General features: G+C 42.6%; 2 protein-coding genes across 5 annotated transcripts in view; both read left to right on the top strand.

Annotated features, from left to right (window-relative positions):
• Positions 1-7,329: 7,329 nt before the first annotated feature.
• On the top strand, positions 7,330-9,214 carry kcnmb2a (potassium large conductance calcium-activated channel, subfamily M, beta member 2a; the record flags this gene model as incomplete). The annotated part of the gene is made up of 4 exons (XM_084369003.1): positions 7,330-7,388; positions 8,036-8,206; positions 8,456-8,651; positions 8,930-9,214. 4 exons carry the CDS (start codon positions 7,330-7,332, stop codon positions 9,212-9,214), a joined length of 711 nt encoding a protein of 236 aa, XP_084225129.1.
• Positions 9,215-11,255: 2,041 nt separating this feature from the next.
• LOC311266970 (phosphatidylinositol 4,5-bisphosphate 3-kinase catalytic subunit alpha isoform) overlaps positions 11,256-13,433 on the top strand; it is a 149,107-nt gene continuing 146,929 nt past the window's right edge. For all 4 annotated transcript variants that reach the window (XR_014623782.1, XR_014623783.1, XR_014623784.1 and 1 more), the window contains exons 1-3: positions 11,256-11,600; positions 12,505-12,920; positions 13,189-13,398. Coding sequence is in view for 1 of the 4 variants with exons in the window: in XM_084369720.1 (XP_084225846.1) it covers positions 12,569-12,920; positions 13,189-13,398 (562 nt within the window). In the remaining 3 variants the exon portion in view is untranslated. The remainder of the gene's footprint in view (positions 11,601-12,504; positions 12,921-13,188; positions 13,399-13,433) is intronic.

Genomic DNA, 13,433 nt, shown 5'->3' with positions numbered 1-13,433 from the left:
GCTAATGCCAGTTACAGTTAGCAGCAGTTAGCAGTTACTCGATTTGCAGTCCCTAATTTGTTTGTCATACGAACTCAACAGTTCTTACATATTACACCTTTAATTAGACTTGAGTTTAATTAGAGGTTATTTCACTGTTAGATACTGAAATGCTTTATATACAGTTTATTAGGCTATTGTTTTTGCAACTGATCTTTATAATACTTTATAAATGGTTGATAAATACTTTGTAGTTCATCTATAAACATTATTTAGATGACCATTTTAAAGTGACTGGTCCGGAGTGGGAACTATTCTGCGAGAGAACGCGTCAGGGCTAGCTGGTTAGCATGCTAACTAAGGTAGATACCTCGACAACACAGTACATAGATGTCAAAACCTATGTCTTCACATTCTGTCGGTGATGTTGGTTCATATTTGAAAGTTGTAAGCTAAAATTCTTACATATTGCACCTGTAACTGGAAATGTACCATTAATTAATTATGGTTATTATAAAGTGTAACCATTGTTTGTAATTTCTTGAGATTCAGCTATTTTGGTCACACATAAGCCTAAAAATCTGTCAAGGGCAACTAAACATTTTCATTGGTTGCACCGGTGCGGCTGAAATTTAGAGGTTTAATTTTCAAACAATTGAAATGATCATAATCTCTTCTTACATGTATAAGAAAATGTATTTTTGCAACCATATGTCCTGCCAGAAATTAAATTCAATATATCATTGGGGGCACCTATACCATGTTCTGGTGCACCTATAGTAAATGAAGAAAGTTAGGCGCACCAGTGCAACTAGTGATGAAAACAGGTGCATCACTGAGTCCCAACCTTTAGACTGTGGTCCACTATGTTATTTCTTTCAGCAGGTGATTACATAACAGCACAGGTGACACTCAATCACATTATGAATATTAATAAGACTCTTTATGCTGTATGATAAAAAGCAGCAATTAAAAGATAGAACCAGACCAACATGACCTAATATGTGTTACACATCTGAGCTACAACTTACCTCACATCCATCATTAACACAACGTATTATATCTGCCACAGAGAGAGAGAGCGACTGAAAATAGAGAAAAAGGGAGCAGGAGAACGGACTGCAGCTCGGCTTCACTGCCTGCTCAGCAAGAGCTATTTTTAGATCCCGAGAAACAAAGAAGCAGAATCGCCTTTCATCCCCCCTGTAACTATGTTGTTTCACCTCCAAATGTGGCACTTGAAGACAGCGTGCACTTCTCTGTAGCTATGTTTAGACCTAACCTCGAATAAATGCGAATGCCTCTCCAGTTGCCCTTGAGTCTTTTTTTTCCTCATCCCACATATTTGCACACATTTCCATGCTGCCTTACTGTATGCAAAAGAGGCTGTTATTTTTTCAAGGCTAAATCTAAGGTCAGGTTATAATTAAAGGGAGAAGCATCTGAGCCATAAGGCAAGACGGCGCTCTCTTCGGGGAGATTGTCTTGTGTTATACTGTACGCTCCGGCCATCACTGGATTAGGCTTGGAGGAGGCAGTGAATGTAAAGTGGTGAGCAGTGCACACTTCTAGCACAATCTGATCTGATGCTGCTGGTATAAGGGACAGACTTTGAAGATCACACGCAGCATGGGGGATGAGTAAAGACTGCAGCCAAGATGGCTCATTAACTGTGGTCTGCAAGGGAAAATCCCCCAGCTGTCAGACCAGCGCTGTTGTGGAAAACACTGCCTGCAGAGACATCATAGCATTAGAAAAGAACTCAATAGCCTCAGTAGAGATTCAATTTGCTGCACAAATATGCAATGCCACATGTTAGATTCAGCGATGTTGTCAAAAAAAACACATTTCACTGGGGTCTAGCATGCAAAGCAGAGTCTTTTGTGTACAACAACCTAAAAGTACATACATATATATGAAAATAAAAGGTGGGAAGATATCAGATGCAATGCTAGCATCAGATTTTTGATCATTTTTAACATTTCAAGAACAAAGTTTTTCATTTTCTCTCAAGTCCTCATGTGAAAATGGCTTTGATGGATTTATCTGCAAATCTAGAAGACAATGATGCTGGTGTGACTACGTGGAGGATTGTGTCTATAATTGGCATCTTAAATAAATAAAAATGAATGGGAAATAGTTGTTTGGATAAAAAAAAGAAAGGTAAAGATATAACTTTAAAAACTGTATACATTTATCACCAACACACTTGCCCTCGGCACAGTATTTGTCCACGCCTACAGCTGTGGTCACTTTACGTCTCCTTGTAGCGGTTTTGTGTCATTTTGTATCTCTTTGTTGTCATTCCCGGCTTCATTTTATATCTTTGTAGTTGTAAAATATTTTGTCTACACTCATTTCACCAAAATAAAAGCCTCTCTTCAAAAAAAAAAAAAAGAAAATCACTGGTTGTTACATGTGATCTCCCCACGGTCATCAGTCAAAGAGGAAAACCCCGAACAACTTATGCCTCTCCAGTTTCTGAGGTTGCAGAGACACCTTGTGGCAAGACGCGGGAAACCTTTTTCCAATCACAGTGAAGAGGTGGCCTTCAAGTTGCTTAAACATACTGTACATTTTTGACATGGGAAGGCAGAGATGTTTGAAATAACTGCTCCTGAATGCTTCTGTGGATGTGCAGCAGTGCCTGCAACAAACATAGCCGCAGGTCAAGCCAGTTGGAGCTACTTATTTGGAGGTACAGTGAAGATACATTGTGCTGTACCATGACAGCATTGTACAGGGAACTCATATTACTAACTCAGGTATGGCAGGCATTCTGTTTGAGTTTAAATAAGAGGTAGCCAGCTGCCGTCCCGGGGAGCCCAGACCATGTTGGAGAGAGCCACTGCTGACAGTTGTAGCCAAAAGTCTGGATTATCATAACTACACATCGACAAGAGGTAGGACTTCACAGATTAAATGCATTACCACTGCTATTTCCACCCAGCACACACTGGTCACACACAAAAGATGGGTCTTATTGTAATTTGTATGTGCAAAGACAAGAGATTATTCCAGGCACCACAGAGAAACAGAGAGGCTGTGAACACAGAGCAAAGACCATGTGCTCAGAAATGATCCAATAGAAGGTCAACACACAGCACATGGCTGCGAATACAAAGGAGTTTTAATCTCATACATGTGAAATGGATTCATGAGGGATCAGAAGTGAACTTCAATGTGGTTGTTTTAGATTGATCTGCAGTGTAAGAGCTTCGGACAGAGCTCCTCGACCAATCCTAACTGGATAGTAAAGACGGGAATATATCCGGTTTTTCATGTCTGTGTTTGAGGAACAAGACAGCAAGCAACTGCAAATACACATAATTAGATTCTGAATGGATGACTGTTGTTTTTACACTGTGCGCAATATCATGAAGTGCAGGTACAATATGCTCGAGGCATGCAGTTCATAATGATTTCCATTGTCCACACTGTCCAGTTGCCAGTGTGTGCATCTCAGGTAAGTGTTTACTGCTCTGCTGTTCCTCTGTGGCGTGCTGTGCAGTGGAGCATGAGACTTTAAAGGCATCCACAACACTACAGGACACATGACTGGGAAGTAATAATCACTGGAAGGACAAGGCAGGAAATAAATCCTGAGACATTCTTCATCAAAGAGCGTGTTGATAGCAGGCCAAGCTTTGAATTTCACACAGCGCTGTGCTGCACACAAGGTGAGTAAACACCTACGGAAGCAGAATTTGCAGCATCAAAGCTGAAGCCTCAGCGCTCGTCTCTATAAGGTACACACGACTTTATTCCAGTTCGGTGATGAATAAGCACCAGTTAATAAAATCCAAAGGAAGTTACAAATATTCATAAGATCATAGATGGATTATGTGACAACGGGCCCCTGGGCACAGACATGTAAGAGGCCCCCCACCCTGCCTACACAGGAGCACAACACCCAGACTGAACGAGACACAAAATGACAGAAACTACGTGGTTATTTCTGTGTATTTTTGTACTGTCTCGTGTCTTTCTGATCATCCCGAGTCTCATTTTTGTCTTGTTGCATCTCTGTGTGGTTGTTTTGTGTCTCTTAATAGTACTTTTGTTTCTCTTCCTGGTCATTTAGCCTCTCGTTGTTATGTCACTTTGTGGCTATGTTGCATCTTCTTGTGGTTGTACTGTGTCATTTTGTACCTCTATCTGGTCACTTTCTTTGTAGTTTTGCATAATTTTGTGTGTCTTTGTAGTCATTTCGTGGTTGTTTGGCATCTCTTTGTGGTGTGTTGTGTCATTTTGTGTCTTTGTAGTCATTTTGTGTCTCATTCTGGGCATTTTTGCCTCTCTTTGTCATTGTTTTACATCATTTTGTGTGTCTTTGTAGTCATTTTGTATCTCTTTGTGGTTGTTTTTTGACATTTTGTGTCTTTGTAGTTATTCTGTATCTCTTTGTTGTCATTCTGTATCACTCTGCAGTTGTTTTGTGTCATTTTGTGTTTCTTTCTGGTCATTTTGCCTCTCTCTGTAGTCGTCTTACATCTCCTTCAGTGACAGTACACAGGTGAATTCTCAGGTGCTGCAGTCGGTCAAAAACACTGTGGCTGAACTTCAATAATTTGTTCACACTGAAGATGAAGAGGCGCTGGCTGCCCTCTGACCCCTCGGGCCTCAGGGCCGGTGCCCGGCAGGCCCGTTCAGTAATCCATCATCAACAACACCTGCTCTATAGTTATGTGCTCGACCACATGCCATTTTGTTTTATCATTCAGTCACGTTTTGAGACAAACAAGATGGGAGAGAGGCAGCTGGGAGAAATATGAACCAAGGACACACCCATAAAGAATACAGCAAGGCTGACTGGTCCTGTCCGCCTCTGGCTCAGGATATGTAGCTCATTAAACTGATAATAGGAGAATCTGAATAATACATTCCTGCCTGGGTAAGCAGTTTCACACTCGTGCCGGGCGTATATGAGCACCTCCTCAGACACACAAAGACTGTCTCCCTCCAGTGCTGCATGTGGTGACACTGCAGACTCAGTAGCTCTCTTAATGAGCAGTGATATGAAGAAGAAGAATCATTGTGCTTTTAGTTACCTTAGAATGAGCCTTTTATATCTCCACCATGTTGCACCAAACAATCTGCAACCCCACTGCTGGACGCCACTGAATCCCACACACTGGACTTTCAGGTGTCAGTGTAAGTTCACTTCAGTGAATTAAGATTTTCAGGATTCTCGTAAAATTCACTCCAATGGATATTTTATTGCCTCAAATTAATAAAATTGCCACCAATGTCAATTTGGATAATTGACAAAAACGCCTTGCTGAAGCCAATCTGCAACGTGGAATCTCTTTCTTTCCATTTTGATCATTTTTATTGAAATGTTTTCAATTTGTTTCCTTCATTTGAAGCTAACTCAGAAGGTCCTGCAAGGTCACGCTCAACAGCGTGAGACAGCCTGTCCCATATATCATTAAGGACAGCGTCACTGTCCGTTCCTTATTAGTTACTAGGTAGGAAGTCACCTGCCACTCTAAGTCCAGCCTACATGAGGCAGGACTACTAATAAATACTCTGCTGTCAAAACCCTTTAAAACCTTTAGCTTGAATGTAAAGTTGCTACAAGGAGGAAGGCGACCTTTCTGTGTGTGTGTGCGTGTGTGTGTGTGTGTCCATGTTTAGCTGAAATCAATACAGTTATGTGTGGAACTTGAGACACTCGAGAGGCAATGGTCAGCGTGCTTCTGCAGAGGAGAAAAGTTGTGAGACAGAGCATAAAATTCATTTCAGTGCGGCTCTTTGTTGCGGGTGTGCGTGCAAAACCTCGCGGAATGCTTCGAAGAAAGCGTGAACCTAGATAACACTTTTAGCTTCCTTCAGATTTCTTCACTGGGGTTGTCTCACAGCAACATTTCCCCTCAGCAGCTGGGAATGTAATACAATAAGGAAATTACTCATCTGAGAGGAACTTGTTGGCCGCTTTTCTAACTATTCAGCTCCGAGCACTCTGGCAAGGTTGTGTCCCCCACAAAATGAAAACAGCCTGCTCATTGTGCTTACATGTAAGACGACTTAACAATAGCCACAGAACGTCCATCAACAAAATCTGATCCATTGTGTTTTGATTCTTCTGCTTCTGAAGTGGAGCATATCAAGCATATGATGTGATCATTGATTCACACTGGATTGATTAGTTTGACTTATTCAGTTTTGACTCATGATGGAGCAGCTTTGGCCTCGACAAGGCAGTGACATCACCGCCTTGTGTGAGCAAATGCCCACACATAGCTAATAAAGTGGCCACGTCAATACATTTGTTATTAAAGGTGCAATATGTTTATTCAAAACATTCAAAAATGAACTAAAATGATGAACAGAATGTGAAGAAATAACAGTGTTGTATTGTGTTGCAGAGATCTGTTGAAGTTAGCATGCTAACTAGCTAGCCCCTATTCTCTTTGCATCTCAGGAGCTCCCAATCCGGGCAGAGTCAGATCGCTAACTGTATGCTCAACTGAGCTTACTAGCTAATGGTAGCTTTAGTAAGCAGCAGTTAGCAGTTACTCTGGTGATATACTGCCCCCTATTTGTTTGGAGTATAAATTCAACAGGTGGCCACTTCTTACATATTGCTCCTTTAATTATGTTTTTGAGTTACCGCCTTGTAATCTCACGAGTGGGTTTGCGTCACCTTAACGCTGACCCTTGGGCGACCCAGAACAAATAACTCATCACGTCTCACTTTGCATTTGAATCAACTCTAATGTTATGTGTGGGACCAAAGCTGCATGTGCACCATCATTTTCTGTGTTTTAGGACCGGCAGAGAGCGAGAGGAGGCTCATGCAAGGTGTTGCTGTCGTGCCAATGAGGAGCCAATGACTTCGTGTTGACAGCAGAAGTGTTCGGGATAAAGCAGGTAGGGTTTTTTAGGGCCTCATCAGCATTAACACCTCTCATCTGAGGCTATCTGTCATCTTTGTTTACACACTGAAGTGTTTCTTTGTGTTAAAAATGAGATGTTTACCTGGTGGAGTCCACTATATGAATGGTGCTTCCTGTCGGCACTGCATAATAGTCACTGCCGTCTGCAGGCTTATTGGGAGAGACATACATTCGATATTTCTTTTGGTACAAATGTAGTGAGTTTGAAGGCAAATATGCACCAAAGGTACAGTATGATTTGTGTTCTTACAAATTTGCTTTGTAACCGGTGACTTGGGATTTCTGTTACATTCATGATCCAAGTGGTGAAAGTGTATTTGGGTGTAACAAGAAAATGGACTTGTATGCTTCAGGGCAGCTATACATAAAAGTGGCTGTAATTCACAGGTCTTTTCAGCAATCTCGCCGTTCAGCTTCAGCAAGCAAAGGAGGCGGATCATCGAGGGAGATGTTCTTTGTGGCAGGGGCCAAGAATAGAGGAGGCTCGGGAGGAGGGAATGAAAGGAGGTAACCGCTTCACACCAGTTGGGCCTGATACACTGACTTAAAGGGTAATGCCACCAAGTTTACGCATTAAAGTGTCTACAGATCTTCAGGAGGGCGACTGCATAAGTAAAAAAAAGTAGTATAAAGCCTTTTGTGGCTTCAGAGGAAGCTGCGTGTAATCTGATAAATTGACTTTAGTTATGTTACTCGGTGGCTAAGTTGCATTGTGGGTAATGTGTGCAACAGATTTTGAACTACAAAAACAGTTGATGGTGGCGAAACACAGACCGGTGTGATTCCAACGCTGTTATACTATTGGCTAACAATCCTTGTCAGAAGCTTTTACAGGTTAACACAACAATCATTTTGAATCTGACAAACGTTGTGAAAATTATTAATTAACAATCATAATAATGTTTTTAAGGAAACCAGATACTTTTATTCTGCACCTTTCTACAAGCTCTGTAGATGTGTTACATTTAAAAAAAATGATTTGTCACAAAACTGTTATCAACATGACCTTTAATGTGTAAAATTGGTGGAGTTATCCTTTAAGGGGCATGCAAGGCTCTCACTTGTCACGCACTTTGATTTTCATCTCATAATATTTGCACTGTAGCTTTAAAAATATATATAATAACGACGCCTCCTCATTTCCCATCATCGAGGTCAATCTACCAGAAATTCCGTGAGGTAGATTTATTGGACAAGAAGAAGACGGTGACGGCTCTGAAGCCCGGCGAAGACCGAGCCATCCTCCTGGGGCTCGGGATGATCCTCTCCTCAGTCATGATGTACTTTGTCCTGGGCATCACTATCTTACGCTCCTATGCAGACAGGTACCAGCCTGATGTTAGAATTGCATTTTTATTTTTCTCTTACCTCCTTTAAAGGACTGAACTGATATTTCTGTCAGAATCATGTTTTATTCATCAGATGAGCTTGTTGAGAAACTGCTTCAGTGCCCTCTCAACCTGAAAATTGCACAAATGAATACTTTATGAAATTATACCCAAGGCCAATTCTGATTTCATACCATGAGATTCTTTTTTGCATTAAATTGGCTCTTCATTTAAATGTCAACACAGTGTGTGGACAGAGGAGGGTGTGTGTGTTGTACTCAACTCCACGGTCACAGCAGACATGAACTGTTCCTACAACTGTGGGTCAGACTGCTGGAGAGTCTCCAAATACCCCTGTCTGCAGGTCTACGTGAGCGTCAATAACACGGGCCGCGTCAGCCGTTTATCTCACAATGAAGAGACCCAGGACACCAGCTCTGAAGTGAGTACAGTGCCAGAGGGAAAATACTGAGAATTACTGAACCGTTTCAAATGTTGACAACGGCTGTCAGATGTTTGCCTGATTATAGACTCGCTCTGCTCTCGATTCAGAAAATGTTAGTCGATAGGATTTGGAATTTTTCCTGGTCAAGCAGAAAGATGATACATGAAGGGTGATGTATTCAAACGTGGCCCCCACCCCGTCACCAGAACAAAAAGTCCGGCCACCTGATCGCCCTCTAGATAACCTCGTTTTCCTTTCATCCTGTCCCTTTGCAGTGTGTCTATGTGCCCCGGTGCCAGAAGGACAGCGTTGCCATGCATGTCATGATCATGAACATCTCCGAGCGTCTGAAGGTGAACCAGCAGGTCCCTTGTTACTACGACCCCAGCGAGCAGCAGGAGACGGTGCTGCTGACCCGCCTGTACGACCACAGCATCGTCTTCCACTCGCTGCTGTGGCCCTCCTGCATGCTCATAGGGGGGGCCCTCATCATCGTCATGGTGAAGCTCACGCAGTACCTCTCCCGGCTGTGTGAGGAGATTGGGAAGATCAAGAGGTGAAATACGTGGAGCAGCTGTGAGAGCCGAGCAGCACATGGGGGCTTGTAATGGACATATGACATGAAAGGGATTGTTTGAGTCAAAAGCAACCTTGCAGTGACCTCTTGCAAACTTTCCTCTTCCGCTGAGACATGCGGAACAGCTGACTATCACTCTGGATCGAGGATGTGGCTGGCGGAAACTATCGGACATGTAGCCGGCTGTAAATACAGGGAAAAACCATGCCTGGATTTTGCATGGTGTTGAAGCATTGTAAAATGTTTTATGGGTACCTGTTTACAAGAGTTTGTGACACTTGTATACTTAAATGTGGTATATTATGAGCATGTGTTTGCTCTGTCACCTACACATGTAAGGTATGTAAACCACCCTATATTTAAATCAACAATGCTGTCCATCCAGAAATATCGCCTGTGTTGTGCGCGGGAGTGATACAACTTTCCCTTTATTTTGAGAGTCACATTTTCCGAAGCTACATGTTCTTCTTTGATACCCACTGTCTCAGCGACCAAATAATATGTGCAGGTCTCTCATGATGTCTTGCACAACCTGACGTGATTCTTTGTATGTCAAGATGATTAATAAATATTGATTGATAAATTTAGCTCACCAAATCACAATGAACATACAGAGGCCTGGTGATTAAAGGCGCAATATGTAAGAATTAGCCGACTCTTGAATACCTGTTACAAACAAACAGGGGGCAGCATATCACCCGAGTAACAGCTAACTGCAGCTGACGTAAACTCGGTTAGCTGTGCAGCTAGTGGTCCGGACTAGGAGCTCGGAGTGGTGTTATAAGAAAGGACGGGCTGGAGTTAGCAAGTTAGAATGCTAACTTCAGTAGATATCTCTTCAACACAATACATAGATGTCTTCAAACTGAAATCCTTACATATTGCACTTTAAAGTACTTTGCACACTCTTCGAAAAATCTCATTTTTTGAGATGTTATAACAGAATGTATAGATACAGATCTACAGGAAACACTATGTGTCACCAAGAAAAGCTTAAAGGTGCCATATGTATTTAAACTCCAAACAAATAGGGGGCAGCATATCACCAGAGTAACCACTAAATGCTGCTAACTGTAGTTGCTGTTGGCTAGTTAGCTCAGTTAACCATGCAGCTATCGATCGCATTAGCTGGGAGCTCGAAACACCGGGGGAGTGTTGGTGTTGTTTACTATCTGACCATCACCTCTTGAGGTACGAACTGGCTAGGGGCTAGCCGGTTAGCAATGCTAACTTCAATAGGAATCTCTGCAACACAACACAAACGTCGACATCGAAACTGTTATTCCGAATGTTTTATGAATCCTTGAAGCCCCAAAGTGTTCCTAAAAAGTCACATGCATCTGTCAAGGCTGCACAATCTTCTGAAATTAGTTTGCTCATTTTGAAGATAGAAAAGGGTTTAAAAACAGTGATCCTCAAACTTTTTCACGTCAAGGATCCCAAACATGACTAGAGTGCAGAGCCCCTTTTGTTTGGGGCTCCCTGACAAAAGGGCCCTGGATGGTCCCGGGACACCACAAAGTTTTCTTCTACGCTGCTTTAAAATCTTTGGATACTATCCCTGTCTTAGAATATTGTTTGTACAACGATTGATGTGCACAATTTCAACTTCACACCATAGGGTGGGCATTAAAATGTATTATACTGCTGATGATTTCTTCCTCTGCCCGTGGCCTCTAACTTCCCGCTGAGTTCAGCTGAGATGTTATGTAGTTTTGAAGACATTCAGTAAGAAGCAGGGGAAACATCATGTCCCAGGTGGAAGCAATGAACCACTGTAATGGAATTAATGAATCATACATCTATCAGTAACACTTATTATTCTGCGGGCTCCATCCACACATGCTGCTCAAAGTATTTGCTTTGGGCTCTGTGTGTGACTCTCTGTAGCAACAAAACAACAACTTCGGCACCGGGCTGCTCATGTGAACGGGTAGTTTCCTCTGAATTCCCCAGTCTCATCCCATGACAAACTGCTTTTTCTCCACCATCTAACTCCCTGTGTGTGGGAGGGCGGTCCATGATGATGAGCCTGCTAGCAGCCCTCGAGCAGGCTAGCTGTGCGGAGCTAGCGTGCTACCAAACTGTGCAGTTTATTTTCGGGACAGCACGATGAAGAACATCATGAAGTATGATAGACTTATTCCACTATAGCATATTGACAACATCACCGGGAGCCAGAGGCGTCTTTTCTTCACAATAGCGGGTCGGTCCGACCCTCCAGTATCATTGTTTGGATGGACTAACGAAAGCGCTAGCACCGCTGCCTGAGACTTCCCGAGCGGGCACGAATGGGATTGACTCAGCTAGCCGCTGCTAATGATTGTGCTGGCTGACTAGCTTCGCGGCTAACCGCTAATCTGACACAGGTAGCTTTATATTTGTTTTTTTTCGTGTTTTGTTGCGTGTTAGCTTTTACTCTTAATCAAAACAGCTACCCGTGTACTCACACGAAACACTGGCGGCTCGTATCTGTTTAATGTAATAGCGCCAGACTAACATTAGCTTCTGTATCAGGCGAGGTTTTCATATTATAAATGACATTGATCTGCTTAGTGAACTTGGCTAGCATGGTTAGCTAGCTAGCCAAGAAACAACACCTAACCCAACAAGCTGCACAAAACAAACTAGTCGAGGTGACTGTCAAGAACAGACTAGAACCTAAACCTTAGCAGTGTTAGCCACTCTTAACTCAAGTGTAGGAAGTGCTCGTTAGCTAACTTTGTTTACATGATTGTTGAAGTCCTTTCAACCGACATCACTGGACATTTATCATTTCACTTTGAGCTAGCATGACTTATTTTAACTCCAGCTTAACAAAGCGAAAGTTTTTGTCAGAGAGCTTTCTGCCTCTGGTGTGATGGCAGGTTGTGTTTTTGTTAGTTAAGCTGCTGAAGTTAATAATATAATAATACAAGTTACATAGTTAAGGTTAACCTGCTAAGCTGCTATGGATGTGTTGCTACAACTCCTCTGTCAAACTGAAGGGAAGTGACATTACATATGTCTGTGCTGACACATGGTGAACATATACACACTAAAACAGTATACAGTGGTGCTGCAGGCATTTCCCTCATATGTAATTACTCATGTTTTTGACATTTTTTGGCAGCTCTTGTTAAATTGGGATTTAGGAATGTGTTGTTAGCATTTTTATCTGCTGTCACTGTGCAACTCCATCATCACTTGAGTCAAACATTTTCCACAAGCGTTCTGCATTATTGTGCACAGGTCAGTGGATCTTATATAATCCCGATTCCTTCTTTCTCACAGTTGGTTGACATCGCTCATCTGATAATTACCAGGCTGTGAAAAGAGCGAATTTGCTGGCACGACCATGCCTCCCAGGCCCTCCTCAGGAGAACTATGGGGGATGCACTTGATGCCCCCCAGCATCCTAGTGGACTGCCTTCTGCCAAATGGCATGATTCTCACGTTGGAGTGCCTCCGGGAGGCCACGTTGATCACAGTCAAGCATGAGCTTTTCAAAGAGGCCAGGAAGTACCCTCTTTACCATCTGCTGCAGGAGGAGAGCTCCTACATCTTTGTCAGTGTCACCCAGGAGGCTGAGCGGGAGGAGTTTTACGATGAGACGAGGAGGCTGTGCGATCTCAGACTCTTCCAGGCCTTCCTCAAAGTCATCGAGCCCGTAGGCAACAGAGAAGAGAAAATTCTCAACAGAGAGATAGGTATGCTCATTGAATTATTATGCAGCAGCAAAACAACCTGCTGTACAGTAATAACCACACGCCTCGGCAATGTCATTACCCACAATGAGGAGGATTAACATAATGCCCTTGGCCTGAACTCGTCACATATATTCTGTTACACGTTGCACTGTATAATGCAAAAGCTCACGTTTCACATGTCGTGAAAGATGCAGAAAAGACCAAATAAAACTTTGTGAGTTTAAAGTACACGCAGCGTATTTTAATATGCACTTGTTTCTCCTTTCAGGTTTTGCGATTGGGATGCCTATATGTGAGTTTGATTTGGTGAAAGACTCAGAAGTGCAGGACTTCAGAAGGAACATTTTAAATGTTTGCAAAGAGGCTGTGGACCTCAGAGACAGTAACGGGCCCCACAGTAGAGCTTTGTACGTATATCCTCCTAATGTAGAATCCTCGGTAGAACTTCCCAGGCACATCTATAACAAGCTAGATAAAGGTAAGACGCCGCGCAGCAATATGCATCAATAATGT

Source organism: Pagrus pagrus, assembly GCF_965226575.1.
Source record: "Pagrus pagrus genome assembly, chromosome: 12".
NCBI classification, from domain to species: domain Eukaryota; kingdom Metazoa; phylum Chordata; class Actinopteri; order Spariformes; family Sparidae; genus Pagrus; species Pagrus pagrus.
Note: the sequence above shows the minus strand (reverse complement) of the source record. Positions and strands in the feature narration are given on the sequence as shown.